Below are 25126 nucleotides of genomic sequence, written 5' to 3'. Positions count from 1 at the left end.
TTGGTTGCTAGGGGGAAACATATCCATATTTTCAAACCCACAACTTGAAGAATTTACCCCAGAATAGAAGTTCTAAAAACCCCATACAATAGTATGAAGTCCCCAAGTATTTCAATACAACATACATTTACTACATAAGAGGTAATGTAGATGGGAGGTCATCAATCTTGGTACATAGACATTCGCCCTGTAAAGAACCGTGATTCAATACCCGGGACCCACAAAGTTTAGCTTTGTTGACAAGCCGAAGCCCGTAAAAAAACAAAACAAAAAAACAAAACCAGATACTAGTGTTGGTGTGGCAAGACCATTTGGTGAACCAGCAGTGGAGTTTAGGATTAGAAACAGATGTAAAAACATTGCATGAAAACAAGTAAGTCTTTGCAGTTAGTTTATCCACAAATATGGCAAACCTGGAAACATGAATTCTGCAAGAGACCATTTGACATTTCTGAACAAATGGAAAATGGATGAGACCGACAAGCAGAGATACAGGATTAAATCCTTCCCGCCACCCACGTGGGGTGGCTGGCTGGAAAAATCGGACAGATGGAAAGGGCTTAATGGGAAGATGTTGGTAGGGATGAGAATGGGAAGGTATGGCAAACATCGGGAACTTACAGAGCAGACAGAGGTATGAGCCCAGCATTATAACCCCCCCACCCCACCCACTGCTACACAAGTTTAAAGGCCAGTGGAGACTGAGGAAAAGTCCATCTCTGGACCACTAAGAGCAGGGAAGGAAAGCTCCTTGGAATTCATTTGGTGTTGGATCACAGCAGAAGCAGAGACGTAGAAGTGAAGCATTTACGCCAAACTGTTCAGCTAGGTTAGGCCTGTTCCCAGCAACATGAAGAGTTTTGTTTTGTGCAACACTGCGGTGGGCATTGCAAGTGTTGTCAGTGTGATGGCACATGCAAAAAAAAAAAAAAAAAAAAAAAGCCACCCACAAGCAAAAAGCACTTTATGTGTAAAACTATAAGGAAAGCGAAGTGCACTGTATCTGACCCCATTTAACGCTGTGTATGCCAAGCACCCCCCTCCCCAACCGACTAGACCTCCCAGTGCAAGTACTTCTAAGACGAGGTGGTAAAGCTTTGAGCAGCAGGTAGTATGTTTTGCCAGTACTGAATTCCAGAACTCCTTCCCCTGCCCTTAGTGCCCCAGATAGGTTTTGTCCTCTATGAATGATACAGTTACTGTTCGAGGCAAGGTACCCAGGGTTGCTGCATGCCCGGGTATGCGTAAGGTGGGGCTAACTGCTGCTGAACCATCTGCTGTGGCATCATTTGCTCGCCGTCCAGAGCCTGCGTTGGGAGGTGTAAGCACATTAGTTATATTATACAACCTAGAAATCATTACGATACAGGCGGATGGTATGAAGATCTACAGAATATTGCAGCCACACATCCTATGTGTTTTGCAATAGTCCTACAATATCAGAGTCTTTAGGAAGTGATAAAAAAGCAAAATGAGTTCTATTTTAGATTGCAGTGCGAGGGCTTCTATCCGATTGTTAAACTGTTGCCTTGGCAGCTGTCAATCACGCCTATTTAAGGCTCATCTGGGTGTAGCTCACAAGCAAGACCTTGCCTTGATTTAAGCCCCCCACCCGATAACTGCATTTAATGGTGTTTGTAGCATACAGGTCAGTGTACACTGGGGTGCATGCTTAAATATGAACCAATACCGCATATTTTCATTTTGCTAGATCCAGATCTGCATTGTTAAGGACAAGCGCTGACAACAGTCTTTGTTTTGCATACATATAGGGCATTTATATTGCCATAAGGCTAGTATAATATGAGAATGACAGAGCGCAGGCTTTTGTCTGTTTTTAACAATGCTAAAGCCTGTGCGAACAGTTAGACTGTTCATGCTCCTTTATCATGCATGGGTAAGGAAGGCCAATCACCACCGTGGCCAACACTGATTAACAGGATAGAGAGTCTCTACAATGAAATGTAATTATCACTTTACAACACGGCAGGAAATTAGAAGTGATTTATTGCACCAATTAATAGGTTTGCAATTGATGCTTCCAATACAATAATCTATGTCCACAGTTCCTGTTTAATGAATGGTGACATTTGTCTCAATTTCAGGTTTGGTTTGCAAAAAAACCTACATTGCTTACACAATATTTTATCCAAAGCCAAAATCAAACATTGCATATAAAAGATTTATGGTAGAACCTCTACTTACCGTAACTTGGAATGGGCTGTTTGGGATGTGCTCCCCTCCGAATCGTACACAGATGACATATTTGCCAGGCTGAGGGGCAGTGTAGAAGATATCAAAAGTTCCATCTTCATTCTCCACTACATCTACATCTACCTCTGTGCCATCTGGTGTGCACACTGTACATGTCACTTTACCCTTCCCGGCTGCTTTGGCATCAACTGTTATAACCGTCTGTTCACCAATCTGGATAGTGGGTCCAATGCCCGCACCTGTGAGGAGCCAAGATTAGGGAAGAGAATGGGGCACAATGGAAAGGCCGTTAGGTTGTGAGAACAATCTAAGACTCGCAGTTACTTAACCAAACGCTTCAGCATTCACAGCCAAATGCCCCTCTGTCCTAATGGATTCAGTTTTCAGGAAATTTTTAGTCACATTCGGCAATTATGGTATCTGGTGCACAGTAAGGAAGTGGAATACAAGGCAGAGTGTTGTGCAACAATTAGCCCTGGTAGAAAGCTACAAAATCTTAAACTCCACATTTGATTGCCTAGAGACCAACAGATAAATGGAATTAAACCAAGTAGGTTCAATACATGGAAATCGACAACAAAATTAAGTCAATGAGCTCAATTCTGAGGCATGTTTACGTCAGTAAAAGCTTTACGTGCTGAAAGTAATTCTGTAGGCCAACTTGGTCTACTAAACTGTGACCTTTACCCACATTCGCTACCGAAATTAACAGAAGCCGAATTCGACTTTATATTGTAGCCTGAAAGTTTCGAGTGTGGAAGCAGAGGTAGCAGGTGTATCTCAAATAGTGACAGAAGGGAACGTCCAACTTCCCTTCACTACAACCAGAGACATGGTCACCAACATGATAACTCCCATGGTATTGCTTGTTGGATGGTTAAAAGTGCAAAGTCCACAATTTTAAGTTAACTAGGAGATTTCTGGGAAATTAAAAACATAAGAGGAAATACCTCAGAAATAGCATGAATAAGATACCTACTCTAGTTGGTGAAAGGGAAAATTAAAAATCAGTGTAGATCATGAAGCGTGTGGCAAATTTAAAAAGAAATGTAAAATGCTGAAGAGCAGAAACTCACTTCTCTATTGTGGGGGTCTTTCTATGTAGGAGAGGGTCCCTAGAACAGACTAGCAAAAGACATTTCCAAAATTTGTGCCCTAACCGTGAAGCAGTGTAAAAATTTCCTGAAGGACTGATTTCCATAAGAACATAATTGCTCAAAAGCAGCAGAAAGAGTGAAAAGGGTGAAGAGCCAGGTGGAATTAGAGCTGCAGCTAAATTTCAAAGAAAGATGGTTGTAGAGGAGCCATACAAAGCAGGCATGCAGTAACAAAAATAAGGGGAAGTGGTGCAACAAACCCCACCCCTATACATGGCCTGTCCAACCTGCGGCCCTCCAGATGTTGTGAAACTACAAGTCCCAGCATGCCCTTCCAGCTATCAACTGGTTGTTTCACAGCAAAGCATGCTGGGGCTTGTAGTTTCACAACATCTGGAGGGCCGCAGGTTGGACAGGCCTGGCCTATAGCTTCGTGTGTTAGGAAGTGTGGTCTAGTAATTGATTGCAGAGACCGGCTGCAGCCAAAGGAAGAACTGGGTACCTAAGTTTAGGTTCAATAAGAAAGTGACGTTCCAACTGGGCCAAACGATTTCACATTCTAGAACAATGGCTAACCAGTGCTGTTCACCATTTATAGCAAAGGATACATTTATATGTTAGACCACCGAATACTTCAGTGGTCTACTATGGCGGTTTGACTTTTTTTTTTAGTTAAATACATCATTCCAAATTCACCTGTCTATAAAAATGCTTATGTTGGGCACAAATCTCACAGGCAATAGCAGCAAGTAAGTCAGATATCGCCAAGTATGAATTGGGCAGGTCGGAATCTAACCAGTCTTGGACCAAAGAGGTCCAAGGCTTCAACAGCCCAATCAGTTGGTTACCTACCATCAGAACCACCACATTGCCAGTTTTAGTCTCAGAGATTTAAAGGTAAATCCCACTTAGTGGGATTTTTTGTACATAACTCCATAAGGTCTATTTCAGAAACAGATGTTTCTCTATAAATTCCAGTAGCCATGTATCCAGAACTTGCCTGCGCTGAAAGTGCCTGCCCTCCAAGTGGCCTTCCTGCAGTCCAACTGATAAGGCCTTGTAATTGGGGGACAATTACTAAGCCTTAATATAACCCCCCACCCCTCCCTAAAAGACTGACGCTTCAGGACAGGCAATATCTATATACGCCCACTACCTGTGATAAAGCTAGGGCTTTAAATGGCAACCAGTGAAATACAAGTCTTGGAGGGAAGCAAAAACACAAAAACACCATCCCACCAAAAAATAATGACTTGCACAAGTGCAGTTACACCACCACCCACATGCTGCTTGCAATGAAATAAAGCCAAAGGGGGCAGGGGGGGGGGGGGATGCTGGACTGGGAATACGCATGTAGTGTAGACACCCACCAGAATAAATTATGGTACACTAGGGGAATTGCACCAAGCATTTCAGAAGTCTTGCTGTTATGATGGAACAATAGCAACGTCATGCCTTAGAGATGTAGTAAGAGCAAAACAAACCTCAGCCCATTCCCCATATCTATATGATCGATTGGGTGTTCACAGCTGTTATAGAACCTGATATAACTACAAAATTCTATTCATCTTTAACCTCCTTAACTTCCGTTAGTTTGGTTCAGGTTTTTAAATAGACTATAAAAAGTTGGCAAAAAAAAAATAAAATATAAAAATAAAATGTAAAAAAAACAAAAAAAACAAAACACACCCAAAACAAACTAAAAAGTGTAAAATCCCCAAAGATAGCACAGTCACTGCACCTTGACTAAAATCAAACATGCAGTACAGAGTGCTTTATACTATGAACAGTTTAAATTGGCACACTTAGGGAAAGTGATTCCAGGCCAGAGATCAAATAGGCAGCACCACTACTTTCATAACAGCTGTAAAAACCCAGATAACAGCACCGACTGCCAGAGAGGCCAGCAAAATGCATTACAAACTTGAGGGAGAGAGGTAGACAAGAGCAGCAAGCGGCTTACCTAGCCCGTGACCTCCGATTGACACTGAGGTGAAAGGGCAAAGAGCAAGGAAAGGTCATGTGAGACAAGGTGACATTGTGAGGGCAAAGTGCATAACAATAAACATCAGCAGAGATAACTTTACATCATGACATGTTATGCCATAAACCGTGTGCAGCGTTGGGAAGTGTGGACGTAAAAAGCAGTGATGAGAGCAAGTCTTACAGGCATTCCACGCTCTACCCTGCACTACTCAAAGCTTTACAAAGTTGTACACAGTGAAAGCACCAACATATTCTAGGATGTTCGCTTGTTGAACTGTAGAACCTGACAAAGCCGCCAAACAGCTTAATGTCTGCCTGGCTAACCGTACACGGTGTTGAGTCTCACACAGTAGTTGGAGTATTCAGCGGATAAAACCCAACTGTCCACAAAATTGGTCAGATCAGTTTACGCTCCGTCAGAAAAAGTGGACACATGGACTTCTTAATCTATGGACTTTCAGAAGAGTGTGAACATCTTACACAACCAAGCAACCCAAAGACCACTTACCGGTCACTGTGCATTTGCTGGCATCGCCTGTTGGCACTGCACGGATGCGATAAGGTGAATATGGGATCTCATCACCCCCATACTTAATGAGAATAGTATAGCGCCCAGTCATATCAGGCACGTAGGACACTGTATAGGTACCATCTTGATTGTCACGAATAGAAGCCTTCTTGGGTTTACCCTCAGGATCCTGGAACACACCAAAAATGTATTTTTGTAATTGCTACAAAAGCATTAAGTGGCCATCTTCGTTAATGCAATGAACACAGACACTACAAGTTTGGTGATCAAGGAACAGACTGATAACCAATTTGGCTGTTTAGGATCCAAAGCTGCATAATAAACTAGACGATACATGAATCAGTATTGTGATCACAAGACGACTTACGGTGATCTGCACGGCCAGGAGACCTTCTCCAGCATCCTTGGCATCAATCGTAAATTCCACAGGCAGACTTGCAGGAACACCAGTAGTATTTAATCCTGGACCACTGGCCTTTACCTTACTGGCATCATGAGTGGGCAAAACTTTAACTTTAAATGGACTGAAAACAAACAGAGCAACACAGAACATTATATGTGCACCAGCCGCTTAATCTACCACCCAATCCCAATGCATGCAAACAGTGATCTATATTCCCACAAAAACCAGATTATGTCTTCTTGCTCGATACTGTATAACTGGCATGGTTTGTCAATTTGCAGTTTTCTGATTACGAACCTTCGTGGCACTTCCTCATCGCCATATAGTACAGCAATGTTGTATGGTCCCTCACGACTAGGTACATAATTGACAGTCTGAACTCCATCTCCATTATCCACAATGTCCACCGGTTCTACAATACCTAGGAGGAAGCCAAAGAAACCCAAGTGTATAGAACAGATTATAAAATAAACTAGGCAATTTATAGCGATGGGAAACATTTCAGTAGCAACTCACCCTTTGGCCCTTGCACTTTAACTTGCAATGGAGCAACACCAGCCTTGCTGGTGTCTACACTGAAGGATTGTGGGACATTGGACCTCACCAGCCCTGGGCTCAGTCCTGACCCAGAACACTTCACTTTGGTGCTATCAATGACGTCACTAACTGGAACCTTGAAAGGGCTACCTGCAGAGTTATAAAATAGTGAATTCAGTTAGGTGACCTCAAGAGTAACAGGTCTTTAAATGCCTTCTTACCGATTCCTACTTTTGAAATCAGATGTCTCACCTGGAACTTGATGTCCACCATATGTGACATTTAAGTTGTAAGTGCCAGGCTCATACGGGATGTATTCCACCGAGCAGCTGCCATCCTTGTTATCTGTGCAGGACATCTTTGCCTCAGATGGGCCTTCAACAGCCAATCCGAGGCCGCCAGTGCCGGCTCCCCTAGAGAACAAACCAGTCTAGGTTAAGAGAACTGAAATGTCACCACATTTAGCTTTTGCTTACAGGAGAGCATTAGAAAAGAGAATAAAAAGGTGTGCTATTTAAGTTGATCAGAAACAAATTACCTTGTTTCAACAGTGAACTTATTTGGCTTGTTGGTTGTGCCGCTCTGGATGCCAGGACCATGAACTCTGACCCTACTTGGGTCACAACCCTCTGTCACTGGTACCTTGAAAGGACTTTTGGGTGCAGGGCTTCCATCATAACTCACATCTACAGAATGAAGACCTGAGCAAACCAAACACCAGTAAATGAAAGCCATGTAACATTCGGCCATAACTACATGGCCAACAGATAGTCTTCTTGCAATGAAAGATTTGAGAAATGCCCTCACCTTCCTCATAAGGAGTGTATTCCACTTTGTACGTGCCATCCCCATTATCCTGCACAAAGGCATCTGTCAAATTGCCAGAAGGGTTAGATACCCTAGTTTTGACATATGGCCCTCCAGTTTTTGTTAGAGCCCGAGCATCCACATTGAATTCAGTAGTGGCTTCTCTGAACACACCTGAAAAGTACACATTGTTAAAGCCACCTGACTAGTCCACATATGCAACAACTACAGTACACATCATTACCACACCTTTTCCTTCCACTCCAGGTCCATAGACTTTAACACCAGATGTGTCCACTGCTGGTTTCACATGCAGCTTGCTGGGGAAGTTGGGCACCATTTGACCTCCATACTTTATCGTAATGGTGTAGATCCCAGGGTAGAGTGGGATGTAAGTGATAGTGTATGTGCCATCTCCATTGTCCTGGATATGTACTTCAGCTTGCATGCCAGTGTCAGAAATAATTTCTATAGTTAACTCGGCACTGCCAGCATTGGAGCAGTCAACATTAAACTTGCCGGATTCCCCAACCTGGGCATTTTCCAGGCCTGGGCCAGAACAAGTCACCTTTGAAGGATCGAAGCTAGGTTCAATCTTGGCCTTGAAAGGCGAGCCAGGTATATGAGTGTCGGCAAAGAGGATGTTTATGTTGTAGTCACCGGGTTCAGTAGGCATGTAGGCCACAGAGCAAGTTCCGTCTCCATTGTCCAGACATTCTATCTTGGCTTCACATGGGCCTTCTACAGTCAAACCAAGGCCTCCCTGGCCAGCCCCTTTAGTATCAATGGTGAATGGGGTAGATGCACCAACACTGCCTCCTTTCAGTCCAGGCCCATAAGCCTTAACCTACATGACAAGTTGAACACAATATAAAGATCAAATGGACAAACTGTAGGGGACAGGGCATTTCCTTTACCAAGATTTAAGAATATTCTTTACACACACTCCATGAAAAATAGCTTGGCAGATATCCTACCTTCCTAAAGCCACACTGCCCCAAAGCAGTCACAGTTAGTGCTAGAAATTGTGCACCAGAGTGATTATAGATGCATGATACACCTGTCCGTCTGAGCAGATGTCCATCTTTTTAAATAAGAATTACAGATGGCCTGTGAAGAGTCCAGGAAAACCAAAGTATTGCAGAAGAGCCTTTCAGATTTACATGAAAGCTACCTTTCATAAACTTGTTTCAAGGTATCTTGGCCCCCCCGACAAATCCTCATTATTTCCCCCCGTCCAAGAATCCCAAAGCCCAATAGACATCAGGTTGTGGGGAAGGTTCTTAGGACAAGTTTGCTCCATTTGCCTTCATAAAGGCCTAGAAAGGCATTTATGGTCTGAGCTAGCGTAATGTTACAATGGTGTTACTCATTGTAAACTGATGTGTATAGGTTAAGTAACCCTATAAGTATTGGGGAAGGGGGACCCAAAGACTTAATTTAACTTAAGTGATCCTTCTAGAAAGTACCTTTGATGGATTAGTTGGTGGAACAGCTTCTACAGGGAATGGGCTACCGGGCACTGGGACGCCATCATAGGTAACCTCCACTTCATACGGTCCTTCCTCACGAGGTATGAATTTGACTGTGCTATTATCTGAACTTAAGCCTGGTTCCACTTTGCAGTGAACAGGCTTGTTGGATGGGCCTGTAATTTTTGAAGCCACTTTGCCTTGTCCTCCAGCACCTTTGGATTTCACAGTAAACTCCTGATCCTTTCCAACTTCCACTTCTGGAGTGCAAAAAAAACACTGGTTAAGCAAAAGCTTCTTCTGCACAGAGCTTCATTTAATGCACACACAGAACTTGAAGACTTAAAACACGCATATTCAGGACTAGCATGGAAGGTCCAAGAGGACTACTGCCCACTAATGTCTTAAGGATTAGGTTTAAAATACGTACTGTCACCAAGTCCAGAAACCTTGATCTTGCTGAGGTCCAGAGTTGGAGCAATGTTGACTGGGAATGGGCTCTTGGGAATATGGTCTCCTCCGTAAGTCACATTCACACCCAAGTTACCCTGAAAGCATAGACAATGGCAAAACGTTAACCTCTGAACTTCATAAAGAGATACAATTTCCTACATTTTAACGGTTTACCTGTTGCACAGGTGTGTATTTGACAGTGTAAGAGTTGTCAAGGTTATCTATGATGTCCAAGTCCTTCACGGCATCTCCTTTGGCTGGACCAGTGAAGTTCACATCTAGTTTGGCCTTGCCTGCTGCCTTCGAGTTGACTGTGAAATGGGTAGGTTTTCCAATTTCCACACCTATAAAATAAACCCAAGAGCTGGACTGTAAAAGCCTATGCAAAGCAGATGCATGCCAAAGACCAGAAATCCCAACTTCAGCTTACCAGTCTTGTTCAGTCCTGGTCCTTCAGCTTTCACTTTACTAGCATCATGAGATGGGTCAACCTTGATACGGATGGGGCTCATGGGAGTGGCCTACAAAGAAGACACGCACAGTTTCATATGTGTCGAAGGAACAAAGCACACCCTGTCGTATATAGACATCAGCACAGATGCCATGTCAGAGGAGAGATCGTTAAAAACTCTCTACTATGGTAATATTCCAACCAGTTTCACTAGTCATTAACTGGGCATTTGCTTTTCACCGGAATGAAAGCTATTCGAAATACTACCCAATTTTCCCATGTGGTTGTCACATGGATCTGTTGAATCTTAAGGTATCCAAGAGTCAGAATTTGTTATTTGTTTGTAGAAAGTAGAGTAGTCACCTGGCCAGCAAACAGAACCATGATGGTATAGCTTCCAGCTCCTGGTGGCGTATATTTCACTGTAAATGTGTCATTGTCGTTGCGGATGATGTCAAAGTCTATGTCAGCTTCAGCTGGTCCTACTACGCCTGGAGCACATTTTATCCCAATGCTGACATCCCCTGAGGAGAGATTAGCACAGGACAGTCAATCACTACCCCAGTCTTGGCAGAAGGAAGTGGATCATTGACTAGGTGAAGACTAAAGATTTGTTCAAAAAACTAAAACAGAAATGTCTGCTGTATTACATAGAGCTACAGTAGGTGGCTGCCATTCAAATGAAAATATTGCTACAATAAGGCAGTTTGAAGTAAACGTTATCCACTTTTACTTGCTCTTCAAGTCTGAGAAAGCTGCATGTTTTATTTACACAGAAAAATCATTTGAATAAGATTGTCCACCTAGAGCACTAGAACACCAATGTTCAAATTGAAGACTGGTCAGTAATCCCAGCAAGGCAGCATGCTATACTCCTACATATCAGTAACCGTGAACTGTGTCTTCGTGCTGTAGATGTAACTACATGTGAAGGTGACAGCATTAAAACCATCATATCATGCTCATGGCTACACTAAAGTTGGGACAATCTTAAAACCGCTAAAAGTTCATCTTCACATTCTGTTACCTCACCTTGTCCAGCTTCCGTACAGTCCACAGTAAAGTATGTGGGTTCATGAGCTTTCAAACCGGTTTTAGCAACACCAGGTCCATAAACTTTCACTTTGTTGGGGTAGCTGCCAGCACCAATAGTCATCTAGAATAGATCATACACAATTTTTAGCAAGTCTTTAAACCTCACCTTCCCCCCCCAATATTTCCTATTGGGAAGTCCCATGATTAAGTGAGATGTTGTTCAGGGCATTATTTAAAATTAGATTCTAGCTGTTCTAGTTTGAAAACCTTCTATGAAAAAGCCATCACTTATTTCATTTTGCCTTTATGGTGACCCCATCTATAATGGCTTTCAGATCATATTTCCCAGGCATTGTAGTAGTTAAATGGTCTCAAATTAATGAGGACATGAATGAAGGTGCAGTGCTATGCTTACCCTGAAGGGGCTATTGGGGATGTTCACTCCACCCCAAGACACCACCGCTGTGTGTTTCAATGGTTTCTTTGGCAGGTAACTGCAGCTGTATGTTCCGTTGCCATTATCCTTGGTGGTGACATCCACTGGGTTTCCTTCAGAATCCTGAAAGAATTGATCGTTTCAGGGTTATGAGCTCTAGCCACACCTTCAAAACCAGGACAGAGCCTTACCTGCACGGACACCTTCAGGGGAGCCTTCCCTCCTTGTTTGGCATCAACAGTGAATTCTGCTGGTTTATTGATAGCCAATCCAGTCTTCTCCAGCCCAGGGCCATAGGCCTTCACCTTTAGCAAAGGAAATGGGAAAAAAAGTCAGACTTTAGGACTTCCCCTCCAGGTCACATCTCAGCTAATCAATAAACGCTAGCAGAAAGCCATCCAGAGATATCCTGTCCTTGGTGCACAAGGAGCCGTCCAACAGTCTTTCATCAATCAAATAAAATCTACTTGTGTAACAGCTTTTTACGTTTGCCTCTACCATGAAATGCTTACCTTCTCTGGATAGAAATCTTTGGGGGCAGGTTTGATTTCTGCCATGTAAGGGCTCAGCTTGATGTCTTCATTGTTGCACAGTACATGCACAGCATATTCCCCAGCCTCCAACGGCCAGTAGCGCACGTCACATGACCCGTCTCCTTTATCGTCGCACTCAATCTTGGCTTGAGAAGGACCTTCCACGGAAAACCCTGCAAAGTGATTAGACATGACATTTACTTAATGGACCTCCTATGTCAGATAGAGACACATATCCATCTCAGTTTGAAGCACCTCCATTGTTCTGGTAGGCCAGAAACAGAAGAAATTCCCACCCCACCATCTCTATCTGCACCACATTCCTTCCATACTACAAGTACAAGTATTTTGTGTATGCACTGTCATGGCTTCATCTCTACAAAGGTCTGACAAACTGCCTCCTACATCAATATCATAAATCGGAAACTGTAAAAAGCAGTTTCTCTAAACAGAACGGAGACCCACCTAGAGTTCCCACATCATCGCCAATAGCTTCAACCACAAAGTCAGCGGATTTTCCAACAACGCCACCTTCTAGTCCAGGGCCCCATGCACGTACTTTCTGATGCCCACATTCTGTGCCAACCTTCACCTCAAATGGACTGCAGAGGAAGGAAACAGGTTGTTCAGATTAAATATCTTACGTCAAGCCATTAACATGCTCCGAGATAATACTGGCCTTGTATTATCCGTCTCTGATTTTACAAGATTAAACTCCTGCATCAAATAACTGTGGGAAGAGGTTTGATCACACAGCAACAGGGTTTTCTATTCACCTTCTTGGAATGTTCTGTCCTCCCCAAGTGATAGTAACTATATAGTTCCCAGGGGCGGTCGGATAGTATTCAAAACTATAGACGCCGTCTCCCAAGTCCTTCTGCTTAACACGTTCCTCGGTTCCCTCTGTAGGCAAAAACAAGTTAATGATCCAAGTATGGTTTACTTCTAAAATAAAAAAAACATACCCCATCAAGGCAATTAGCGTTAATGCTCATTGAACATTTAGTTCCTAAGGATATGTTGGCAAATCAACCAAGAAGCAAAATGACCACATGTACTATAATAGCCAGAATGTTAAAGAAACTGCATAAAGACTATGGCAAAAAAAAAAAAAACAAAAAAAAAAAAACCAAAAAAAAAACCCCCATGACAGCTGTGGGCACACTGCCAAAAAGACAACTTCTTATTCTGTGTTCTGTCCCTGGAGTGTATGTTATACATGTACAGATTACAAACCTTCACTAACCAGAGGAAACAGCAGGCACATGTCCCAACATTTACTCACTTGGTCCCTTGACCACAACTTTCAGTTCTCCGCTTCCAGCTCCTTTGGTGTAGACCTTGAAGTCTGCAGTCTCCTTCACACGCACCCCCTTTGGCTGCAAGCCACGGCCCACAGCACGGCAGACAGTGGGATTTGAAGCTAAACATCAAACAGGCACGTTACACAAGTCAAAATTAAATTTCAGAGTCGTAAAACATCCAAAACAAGTCTAAAGGACACGAACATGTAACAAAACAGATTACACAACTCCATGCTTCTATATGTATCAGTTTGCACCCTCCTAGACAAATGACATTTTAATGCAGGCAATGCCCAAGACACACAACTGTTCATTTTACATAATGGATTCAGCATCGCTGGTAGAACAAGTGTGATCACAAACTGAGTGTAGCACACGTTTAGAACCTTGAGAAACCACAACACACTGCATGCAGAAGTACCGTATGGCCTTCACATCCCCCAAGCAAGCAGAGGAGACAGGAGAGATCCAGCAGGTTGACCACCTTCCCAGGTGAAGGCATGAGGGGGAGAGAGAAGAGAAAGATACAAGTTTCTACAGCAAGAGGAACTTTGAGACAGTAGCAGACTGGAGAGACAGACAAGTAAACAGGCTTCGCTTAGATAACAGGCATCTTCCCAGCCTTATTATATTGCGATTGTTAGAAAACAAGGCTAATCTGGATGGACGCTGGCACTGCCAACTACAAGCATAACAAACTGGCAGGTGCCCAAAAACATCTATACAGCAGAGCTGGATGTTCAAAATGTTATATAATAAAAACAAGATAAATCTTTGGTTCTATAAAATGTTCTAAAAGGTTTTCCCGTATTCAAGAGTCACAATGGATTATACAATTGCCCAATAAAGCACCTATACAGCTCTTGTTTAGTAGATCAACCAAACTAGTACCCACTAGTGCTTATCCCCTTTACGTCACTTTTCCGATACATGTCGCCAACCATTTATTTTACACCCCAATTTTGTATTTCCTTTCAAAGTGGCTGCTCTTGGTAGATACACAATACATGAATTGCATTTGAACAATCTCATTAAGTGTCTAAATCCAGGGTCATGCATTACCATGCACAATACCCATGAAATGGTTATAACGAGAAGCCAATATGTAAACATTTATTATTTTCATAAAACGCTAGTGCTAGGTTCATTGCTCGACAGTCGACTCAAGAACCAAACATCTGTCCAACAAGGGATCCATTCGGGCAACGCACAACATTAGCTTGTTGCATTTAGAGTGTAGGCCGCCCAAAGCTGTGCTCAAGACACTTTATACCGCGATTTATAAGAGGTTCCCACCTTGACCAATGGTGACCGTGTAAGGGCTCTTGGGAATCTGCACTCCAGCAAAGGTTATGAAAATGGTATAGACCCCCTCAATGGTGGGTTTGTAGGTGCAGCGATATGTACTGCTACCCTTATCCTCTATCTGAACATCTGCAGTATCCTTCTTCCCATTAGGGTCCTGGATGATCACTTCCACTTCACCAAGCCCAGCACCTACAAAAAAAAGTGTTAGCCATTATAAACACCAGTATGCAAGTATTCTAGATTTCCATGTCAACCAGTCACATGATACAGCAAGCAGAGAGGCTTTGGAACACCACTCTGAGCTCTGTCTGCAATGTGACACCTCCACCACAGTGTGTGGGTTGGCAGCACTTCCATGCAGACTTCCAAACTAGACCCTTATCAGGAATTTGTGTCATTTTCAACTTTGAACTAACATGTGGTCTCAATTGTCTAAGAAACTTGTTCTACATCAATCAGGGAGTAAAGTTTGTCAACTACATAGCCAATCTGAGGGCTGGAACAGTTTATTAAAATGTAGCCCATCAAATCACTACCAGCTCCACACACAACGGCAGCCTCACAAACATATGTGCAAAGGTATTTCCCTAAACACCATTTGTGCAGAGCTGCAATAAAGACCAATCTATTGCAGCTGCCAGCACTCTAGAGATTAGGGCTGAATAGGACACCCATCCATTAGAAGTGTGTTTAGGGAGGTTGATTAGTGGTTTGGAGAATCTGATTATGACCTGTGAACCTGAAGGTGAACTCTAAACTGCATTCTGCACCAAAAACACAATCCTGTAAAATTTTGCCTAACACGACCAAATATATTTAAAAGTACGCTTATACTACAATATTAGGGGACAGATAGCCCTTAACCAGAGCCAGTGGCAGACAATTTTTCTCCAAGAGGAGACAGCTGGTTTAAATAGGATGTCCAAGATTAGGATATCAAATTGGCTGCTATAGACTACAGGATTAGCAGCTTTCAACAGTGCCATGTGCACCAAGACACAGCACAGACTACAGCTGCTGGAACGGACACACAAGCAGCAGACAAGCTGCCGTCCTTATCCAGAGAACCGGTCACCGGCACAATCCTTCCTACCTGCCGTGAAGATCTCAAAGTAGGTGGTCTTGTTGGCAATGTTTCCTGAGGGCTCCAGACCAGGTCCCTGTGCAGTTACTTTACTGGCATCCCCATGAGATTTGTCCACAGTCACCTCAAACGGGCTCTTTGCAATGTGCTGCCCAGCAAACAGGACAGTAACCTGAGATAGGAAGGAGATGGTAAGAAAACCGCTTTAGAAAAGCGGAAAGAATCTCATGAAGTCTAGTACGGACATGTAATATAGCAGTAAACGCCTTACCTTGTGCAACCCAGTCACTTTAGGAATATAGTAAACTGAGAAGGTTCTGTTCTTGTCATTGTTAGCGGTTACTTTAGCCTGAAAAGACAGATATGACAATGAGCCCTTTGCATGCATGGACAAGATAAAGTTGTATCAGTTTCTCCAGTCTACCACAAACTACTGAAATAATGGCTGTCACCTGTTCATTGTGCCCTCCCAGACTTCACATTGCAGCTTATAACGGGATTTAACAGTCAATAAACAAGGCTAATAAACAATGCACTTAGGTTCTGTGCAAATTTTATATGGCAATGCACATAGTATTGAGCCTTACTTACCTCTTCTCTGTGTCCTGCAGGATCCTCCACATAGACAAGGACCTCGCCAAGTCCAGCACTGATGGTTTCTACTGTGAACTCTGCACGTTTTTTCACCATGTTACCAGTTGGCTCAATACCTGCGGAAAGTCAAATCAATGATTGGTACACTGAGAAAGCGCTACACGGGATCAGGAACACCGGGCAGTCAGTCAAACCAGGAAGTGCAAAGTAGGAAGAGCAAACCCACCTGGCCCGTAAGCTCTGGCTTTCTTGGGGTTCAGTTTGGGTCTGAGGGGAGCTCCAGGCTTCAGTTTTGCTTTAGGGAACTGGGACAGATAGGTCATGACAGAGTGCTCATCTACATTGGGGTCCACAATTTCCTCAGGAGTGATCACCTGTAGAAGACAAGTCATTTACACATCTATAGAGAAAACATTAACCCACTAAAGAGGAATGAAGAAGACACATCAGGCGATACAAAGCCACATTAGCAGCATTGACAGTTTAAAAATACAGCACAGATCGTCAAAACGGAAGAAACTAAGAACCGTTTGCTAGTCAGCTGTATCTACAGCAATGACATTACAGATTGTCTTCAATACTGCCATAAGTCATTGCAAATTTAGACTAATAGCTTTCATGAGAAAGTCAGTTTAATGGACCGCCCAAGGTTCAGATGGTGTTTGGTAAGCTGTAGGAGTAACTTCCTATAGCGGTAGTGATTAGTTCACAGTGCTACATTACATACACTGAAAGGCCAACATAAAGCCAACCCCAACAAGTCTTGGCCAACATAAAGCCAACCCCAACAGGTCTTGGCCAACATAAAGCCAACCCCAACAGGTCTTGGCCAACATAAAGCCAACCCCAACAGGTCTTGGCATTTGCAATGACTAGATCTAAAAAGAGTGGCGAGGTGAAATTTAAGGTAGAGACACGATAGCTCCCTTCAGAGTTGACCTTAGAGGGACTGTTTAACATTTGAGTCATTTGGGGAGCCAGGGAGAATAGTGGTGGCGAGTCAGCTAATGGCACAGTTGAGCAGTGAATTGGCTAATGGCACAGTTGAGCATGCAGTATTTGTTCAATGTTGCCTACCTGTGGGATTCCCAACCAGTCATCAGCCTGCTGCATGGCTTCACGTGCGTTATCCACAGGTTTGCTGGTGTCCCAAGAGTCCCAGTCAGGGCACAGACCTGGCAGAAAACAAAAGCAATCAGGCAACAAATCTCAATCATTCCTGCCTAGTCCTAGGTCTGGAGTGGTTACCATGACAGCCTAAGACAAGTCCATTGGCTGCGGGTGCACATACCTACTAAAGGAAGCTAGCAGATGAAACAGACCCGTTTCCCAGTCTCTAATCTACATTCAGGCCATAGGTGAAGCAGATGCTATAAACAAGTCATGGTACCTACCAGGAGCACAGCTATCAACCAGGGCACCCAGGGCTCGGCCGCTTTGCCAATCTCTGCTGAAGTTCGTGACCGGCAGCTGTGGCAGCTTGTTCTGGATCCATCCCAGTAGTCTCTGCTTGGGCGTCTGCTTCTTAACTTCCTCATCCTCCTCTTCATCCCACATTGGCATGGAGATGGAATAGTGCAGAATAAGGGTCCAGATGAGACCCAGGATGAGTTTGAGGTTTCCATCAACAATAGCTTTGCTGTCTGTGGAAGAGGAAGGGGGAGGGGGGTTAGTCATGTATACAATGTTACAGAAGAAACTAGCTTTGGGTTTGCACTGTGCAGTGCAATTTTAGAGTATAACATTTAATCACAGCTGTAAAAGCCTTAAGTAGACCCTGTATTAAAGTGAGAATTTGTCAGCCTGCCATTCACGACTACAAATATTTGCAGTTTCAGCATGTGAACAGCAGTATGTATCCTCAAGGCTGTATGCAGAGCTCAGACAGTGTTTAGTCTGAGTCAACAAGATTTCCTTAAATATCAACATGATAAATCCAGTGTAAGACCACGGCTAACAGCAGATATTGATGTATTAACGAGGACCATACCGGACCTTGACCAGCTCTGAGATCACCCTTAACATACTAATCTAGTCAGTCTCAATAGAAAATTGCGTCTACAGAAAAAAAATGTTAAAGCCATTCTTCAACTGAAAACGTCCAACTAGAACGGTCGCATGACTCCAATATCCAAGTGCATCTTGTGACTTCCTACCATATGCTGCAAAGAATATGGATGTCAGTCTTACAAGTATATATACTGTTCACTGTATACAACTCCACTTTAAAAAGGTCCTCTGAGCTATAGAGAAAGTAGTTGTGTTATGTCAGTTTTTTAGATTTCTGGCCAACTACATGGCTACTGCCAATCCGCAAGATAGCTCTTGATATGAACTTAACAAGTTCATACAAGTAGGAGCTGGCAATTTTTTGGTTTTAAAGTTTTGACTACAAGCAGTTTTCACAGAGCTTTGAGAAGAGTTGAGGAAGCACATTTAGCTGCACAAGACAAGGGCCACCAAAATCAATGCCCACTAAGGCAAAATGAGGAACAAATCTTTGGCATAACCAAGCAGTTTCCTTTTCTAATCTTCCAATTCTAACCCATAACATTGGTGATGCCAGGGAGCTGCCCATGAGCACAGGCTGTATAGGACCTCAACATCTGCCACACACAACTCTTGAAGCATGCGTTCCCATTCCGATTAGACTATACACTGCCAGACCTCAAGAAGGGAGGGGGGAGAAGAGCCAGTTGTCCAACATCCACATTTAAAGACCTAGCTGTTTCCAGCTAGGCAGGGAAGGTGCTTGCTTCTAAAGTTTGCCTGCATCTCATTACTGTAACCAATACAGAAAGAAGCCACAAGAACCTTGGCTTAATACATTTAACACATGCACATTTGTAAGCCAATAAAGGTTTGAGTTTTCAATGAGAGGGAAAAAAAAAAAAAAAAAAAAAAGGGACATGGGAGGTGGGGGGGAATCATGTCTTCCAAGAGTCTGCTGCTCAAAAAGTCACAACTGGGATGCTGACCAAACTCTCCAAAACAAGCAAAGTTACAAAGCAAAATCCTTAAATGGAGCCAAAATGCTGATCAGAAGCAGCAGAGTGGATGGATTTCAAGGTGGCCACAGAACAAACAGCAAGAGCTCTGCTCCCAACATGTAGGGCTGGATGCTAGTCTGGAATTTATAAGAACAGATAAAATCTGTCGACTCGACAACAGTTAATAGGTGGCGGTTCCTCCAACAGTTCACACTGGTCAGTAACACGGCTAAATACAATCCAAATCTGTTCATTGGCTTTGCAGTGGCAGTTTCCTCTGGCTTTATCTTCTATAGTGGAAGTACAGACACGTTCAACTTTTCGGTTCCCAAAAACCTCAAGTAAGTTGCCACACAGTTTAATATGTTCTTATTTTGAATGGCACAGTTTTGAGGGACAATTGCACCATTGGACTGAAATAAGTTGCTTCGCCTACAAGCAGGTAGGGCTTTTGAGTGAGTCCCTGGTACCATCATTACCCTTTGATGTGAGTTCTCTGTACAGTGCTGTGGAATTAGTGGCGCTATATAAATAACTAATACAATCAGCCTTGTGACAAGCTCTTACGGTTGAAGATCATCTGCATAACAATAAAATGAAGCCAATGCACAAGTTGCACCATGACTGCTTTCAACTAAACCCAAAAGAAATTAAGTTAATTACACTTAAATGACTATAGCACAATTCTACAAACCACATTAATAATGTTATGTAAAAGGCTTTTGAAGCCAAGCAAGCTACTGTTTGACTGTTCAATTAGGCAAATCCATTTATTTTTTAGGACAGATATTTAAAGCATACCATCTACAGAGGAAGTAGCCTTTTTTACTTTTTTTTTTAAAGTGACCAGTATTCATGGGAATGCAGCTTATTTAATAGGCACCAGTGATCGCATCGAGGCACCAATAAACATTTATGAAAATTCAGTTTATATACAAATGACATGGGCAAGAGTTGTCAGAGGGGGTTTTACAGAGAAGTATTTCAACAATTATGAGAAGTTCACCAATAAAGATGGAGGACAAGCTGTAAGTTACTTATGTCAACCAGTGAAGCCATTTACATCACAGGAGAAATGGTCCAGAAAAGCTGGGCCACATGTTCTCTATAGCCTACAGATGTCCCCCACTGAACTAGATCTGTCCAGTTGTAACGAATATTAGTTTAGCCCACAAACTTTTTGCATCCATTCAATCCGTTCAATGTTGACAGCAAATTAACACTTTAGATGAGCCAACTGTATCGAAGTTCTTGCTCATGCTAGTACTGGTATGGGAGCCATTGTTCAGAAACATGAAATGCAGGAACTAAATGGTTGCCCTTTGGTAGTCACTAAATGAAGTTTAGTATATTTTTTAAAACGTGCCAATTTATACTGGTACGCCATTGCTGTATTTCATGGAATTTTGCAGTGACTCTGCAAACAGATCCGATTGGTGATGGAACACTGAAGTTAGCCACTAATTTGGCCTCCCCATGATCTTCAGGACCAAAATATAGTATCTACCATTGCCCAACGAATGAGGATGGCAACACAATTGGGCACCTTGTCAAACCAGCCATTTCAGATTTATCTAGCACGTATTCTTCCATTCTGGCACATTTTGACCTTTATATTTCAGTTTCCATATCAATTTGCAATATCCAGAGGCCCAGTAGACCCAGATTAGGCACGTTAACTGTTCCACTAGTAAAGACGGACGGCTTACTTGCCGCTCAAGGCTCTAGTCTGCTGTCAGGTTAATAGTAGCATTGTCTTTAAAGCCCCATAGTACAGGCAGGTATCAGGTACACTGAACATTTGGCCAACACAAACTGGTTACCATCAACACCCAACATTGGTGTACATTACATTGTTGGACAATGGACACCATGGCCAAAAAAAGTAATGGTGCCTTTAAAGAAAGTTGAGGAGGTTTGTGCTTTCTATATAAGCCATTACAACAGTATCCATCTATGACTGACCCATAAACAATTACTGAGCAAATGTCATCCTCACTGCCTGAAAGGAATTCCCACAGACCTCCTCCCACTGTCCCAATGCACAGAGCCCACAAATGTTATAGAAGGGGGTTTATGTCAAGGGTCACTGCGAGTAGAAGACAAGAGGAAACACATGAGATGTCTGACTTGTGAGTCAATGTGACTGCAGAATGGATATTTTCCCGTATATGGACCTGTGCTACTGGATTACATGTTTTCCTGCTGCTCCTTGTTCACTGGATTTAGCCCAAAGTGCTGCTCCCGACAGGACAAATACCAACACTGTTTCGGAGGGTAAAAAGCAACTCAAAACAAATGTAGTACAAGACAAGCATCCACTTGGACTGAAAGCAGAAGTACTTTCTTTAGCAGACACATCAATCCAACATTAGGTTTGATCAGCCCTATATCTAGTCTAAAATACTTCTTGTTTTCAGCAGTCAGTCCAGAGTACCACTGTAGCCGCAGACCCCATGTTCTGTGATAAATGAAAAATGTTCCATTGTCAGAAATTTTGACAGGCATAGGGCATCTTTAAATACAAATAAGTCTTGCAGTCTACAAGTCTGTTTGTCTTTGAAAATGCAACATTTTAGGTTTTAAATTACAAATGCTACATCTAGCTTTATGATCTTGCTGCTTTTACATTAAAAATGTGTGCATGTATAAAGCTCTTCCCCAATAAACTTAAAGTTTATGTAATTGTTAAAAAACTACAATCATGAAATGTTCTCTTGTATTAACACTCGCTGGCAGTATAGTGGAATGTATTTTTAATACGCGGACCAGCATACACATCAGAAGGCACTTTGAAAACTTTTTTGCATTAAACACACGTTTCATACATATCGTGACATTCCCAGTGTATGTGTCAATAAGTCTTTATTGCTGCATACTATAGGCATATGACATCAGCAGAATGTAACCTGCAATGTAATACTTGGGTGCTATCTTAAGGATAACTTACTATGGGTAGGCCGATTATACATTATAATTAACATCCTAAAAATTTCAAGAGGCACAAGCTGCCCCAATAACCTGTTATTGGATAGGTGGCTAAGAGGGAAGAGGGTGGAGTGAGGCACAAGGCAAAAACAATGGTTGGCCATGTGTTAGACATTGACTAGTTCCAAAACAGCAGTATGCTGGGACTTGCAGTTCCACCACTGTGGGACAGCCACAAGGCTGCCTCTGATGCTTGCCTTAGAGCAGTGTTGGCTAACCTGCAGCACTCCTGGTGTTTGGGGAAACTACAAGTCCCAGCATGCTTTGCCAATATATAGCAGCTTATTGCTGGAAGGGTATGCTGGGACTTTTAGTTTCACAACGCCTGGAGTGTCACAGGTTAGCCAATACTGCCATAGAGCAAGAACAAGCCTTTCTATTCTATGCCAGGGTTTCCCAAACCCGGTCCTCAGGGCTCCCTAACAGTGCAGGTTTTCCATATCTCCTTGCTGGAGCACAGGAGTATTCATTACTGACTGACACTAACAGATCCACAGGTGGTCCTAATTATGTCGCATGTGATCCAGAAAACCTGCACTGTTGGGGAGCCCTGAGGACTGGGTTTGGGAAACCCTGCTCTAAGCATTGGAGGATGCTGGTTAAACTCCCCAGAATATCCTTATTGTAAAAGAATCACATTATGTCAATGTATTTTCTCCCACCAGGCACTCCATTAAGTACAGTACTAGTCTTCAATTCACAAAACAAAGCTTAAACAATTGCTAAGAAATCTAATCTTACAGCCGGCGCCCTGTGGTAGGATCATGCAGGTAACCCGGCATTTTTCAGAACCACTGAAAAATAATCCGATCAGATGTTTTCGGAACATACCACCACTTTCTATGTAAAGATTAGAGCATTGCAACAAGGGATTTCACAGTGTAAATGCAATCGGCAACAGTCATGGTAGTTCAGCCACATTCAGCATTACAAGTGTTAAATTTTGCCAACAAAAAGTGTAATGAAGAAATGATCAGTAGACTGAGTCAGAGGGTCTGAGGCACAGCCCCCAAATGCCCACACCCCTTTTGAAGCCACTTCCATGGTTAGCAGACTTCTCCGCTAATCGCTGCAGTTTCCAACATTTTTTGGCCTTATATGGCAAACACAAGCAACAAGCAGCCTGCCAGGAATCTCCTCTCCCGCCCCTCCCTCCTTTACAGTTTGGGGGATGGAGGAGCAGGGAAGGAGATGGGGGGGCAGATTAATGGGTTGGTCACAGCCCCACTACTTCCTTGCAGAACAAGGGCCTCCAAAACAAGCCTAGTGAATACTGAGTGAAATCATATGTTTCCCTAGCAAAGGTTTGTTCTGCTACACAGCAGCCCTGATCACCGCTCCCAAACCAGATCCGTGCCAAGCAATATACATGTCTGTTATTACTAAGCAGTGCCCATGCATGGCCCGTTATAGATAGTAGCCTTCTACAGGTCAGAACAGTAGTGTTTGGAGTTAACCATATCCTTACCTCTAGTTAAAGTACCCACATGTATAATTTACCAGCATATTTGCATTGTGCAGAGAACAAAACAGTTAGTTGCTCAACAGAACTTACGTGTAAGATGGTAAAAGTTTGCCTACAAATTTAAGTTTTTACTTTAACGTGTACCAAGTTTTATTGAACAGCACATTCTAGATTCTAAACACTACAGTCACTGCGGTTTGCTTTGCCCACTAAAGTGTACAGCTGGGTACACACCTATCCAGTTATTGTGCAGATCACACAGCTCACTGCAATATGCAGGCCCGGCGCTCCCATTAGGCAACCTTAGGCAGTTGCCTAGGGCGCCGGGACCTGCAGGGCGCCGCTGACTAGATTTTCTAATCTAGTCAGCGGTTCAGCGGCACGAGAGAGATGCACAGCAGCGGCGGCGGGGCGGCCGCCGCTGTTTTTTAATGTCCGCATGATCACTGACGTCAGTCAGTGATCATGTGATAGTCTGTCCGGCGCCTCTGAGGTATCACACTGTCTGTCACTGACAGACAGTGTGAATAAAGTTATTCCCCCCTCCTCTCCCCTCAGCATGCATCGCGAGGAGCAGCTAGAGGAAGATAAGGTAAGTGAAATCTAATTTTTTTTTTATTTAGTGTGTTCGGGGGGCGGGGGCGGCTTGCCTAGGGCGCCGAGAACCCTTGCACCGCCCCTGGCAATATGGTCAATATTGCACGAGTGCGTACACTCCCACGATCATGTTTTGTTGCATCAAAACACATCGCATCTGTTGGTTTTGTAAATTTCTGAAAAATCCCAACAATGAAACGATTTCAGGCAGATGTGGAAGTGTGTATGCACTCACTAGCAGCATAGGCCGATATCTGGAGTGTGTACAGAGTCATGGTCTTTTCAGCAGACGGTTATGACAGATGAAGATCACAGATCTGAAGGTAAATTTGGTACGCATGAATCTGCATGCTCATCAGGACTTTTAATTGATGCTGAAACTGTATTAAGCTGGGTACACACCTATGCAATCTCTAACTATTGGCAGGACATTAGGCAGTGATACCTAGTAGCCACATAACACACTTGTTAATACCTTGAATAATCTGCATATAACAGGTTGTGAACCTTCAGGATGGGACATCTGGTCTCCAAGTTTTACCAGAAATTTCTACAGCAGCATGAAATGTGCGAGTCCATTCACTGAAATAAGGTCATTCATAGTGAATTGCTCTCAAGAACCAGAAGCATAGCAGGAATTTCTGGCTATGTCAACCGCTCAAATTTAGCCCATTCAGATCCCCCTATCCCACTGATCAATCCAAGTGTTCCGATAGGAAATGTAGGTCAGGGGCACGTCTTGTGCAACAGTGATCTGTAGCGAGGGATTAACATCTGCAATAAGCTTCCTGTCAACCTTGTGCAATGCCCAGCATTCCACACATACACCAAGATACTACACAG

The 25126-nt window shown here is 43.1% G+C and overlaps 1 protein-coding gene across 4 annotated transcripts in view; it reads right to left on the bottom strand.

The window, feature by feature from the left end:
- Nucleotides 1-25126, bottom strand: part of FLNA (filamin A) — a 51175-nt gene that overhangs the window by 11223 nt on the left and 14826 nt on the right. Inside the window, exons 2-31 of one of the 4 annotated variants that reach the window (XM_075184872.1) lie at nt 17638-17886; nt 17321-17418; nt 16470-16617; nt 16241-16359; nt 15921-15998; nt 15659-15821; nt 14554-14754; nt 13239-13376; nt 12730-12856; nt 12419-12555; nt 11933-12126; nt 11612-11725; nt 11400-11543; nt 10982-11105; nt 10313-10473; nt 9929-10019; nt 9673-9842; nt 9476-9593; nt 9043-9305; nt 7823-8420; nt 7574-7747; nt 7305-7467; nt 7019-7179; nt 6746-6916; nt 6527-6650; nt 6194-6350; nt 5806-5995; nt 5275-5298; nt 2206-2453; nt 1218-1307 (exon numbers count right to left, since the gene is read on the bottom strand). In XM_075184872.1, the coding sequence (XP_075040973.1) occupies nt 1218-1307; nt 2206-2453; nt 5275-5298; nt 5806-5995; nt 6194-6350; nt 6527-6650; nt 6746-6916; nt 7019-7179; nt 7305-7467; nt 7574-7747; nt 7823-8420; nt 9043-9305; nt 9476-9593; nt 9673-9842; nt 9929-10019; nt 10313-10473; nt 10982-11105; nt 11400-11543; nt 11612-11725; nt 11933-12126; nt 12419-12555; nt 12730-12856; nt 13239-13376; nt 14554-14754; nt 15659-15821; nt 15921-15998; nt 16241-16359; nt 16470-16617; nt 17321-17418; nt 17638-17886 (4937 nt within the window). The remainder of the gene's footprint in view (nt 1-1217; nt 1308-2205; nt 2454-5274; nt 5299-5805; nt 5996-6193; nt 6351-6526; nt 6651-6745; nt 6917-7018; nt 7180-7304; nt 7468-7573; nt 7748-7822; nt 8421-9042; nt 9306-9475; nt 9594-9672; nt 9843-9928; nt 10020-10312; nt 10474-10981; nt 11106-11399; nt 11544-11611; nt 11726-11932; nt 12127-12418; nt 12556-12729; nt 12857-13238; nt 13377-14553; nt 14755-15658; nt 15822-15920; nt 15999-16240; nt 16360-16469; nt 16618-17320; nt 17419-17637; nt 17887-25126) is intronic. The other 3 variants (XM_075184874.1, XM_075184873.1, XM_075184875.1) reach the window with 3 other exon arrangements.

This window comes from Mixophyes fleayi, chromosome 9 (assembly GCF_038048845.1).
Source record: "Mixophyes fleayi isolate aMixFle1 chromosome 9, aMixFle1.hap1, whole genome shotgun sequence".
Classification (NCBI taxonomy): Eukaryota; Metazoa; Chordata; class Amphibia; order Anura; family Limnodynastidae; genus Mixophyes; species Mixophyes fleayi.
Note: the sequence above shows the minus strand (reverse complement) of the source record. Positions and strands in the feature narration are given on the sequence as shown.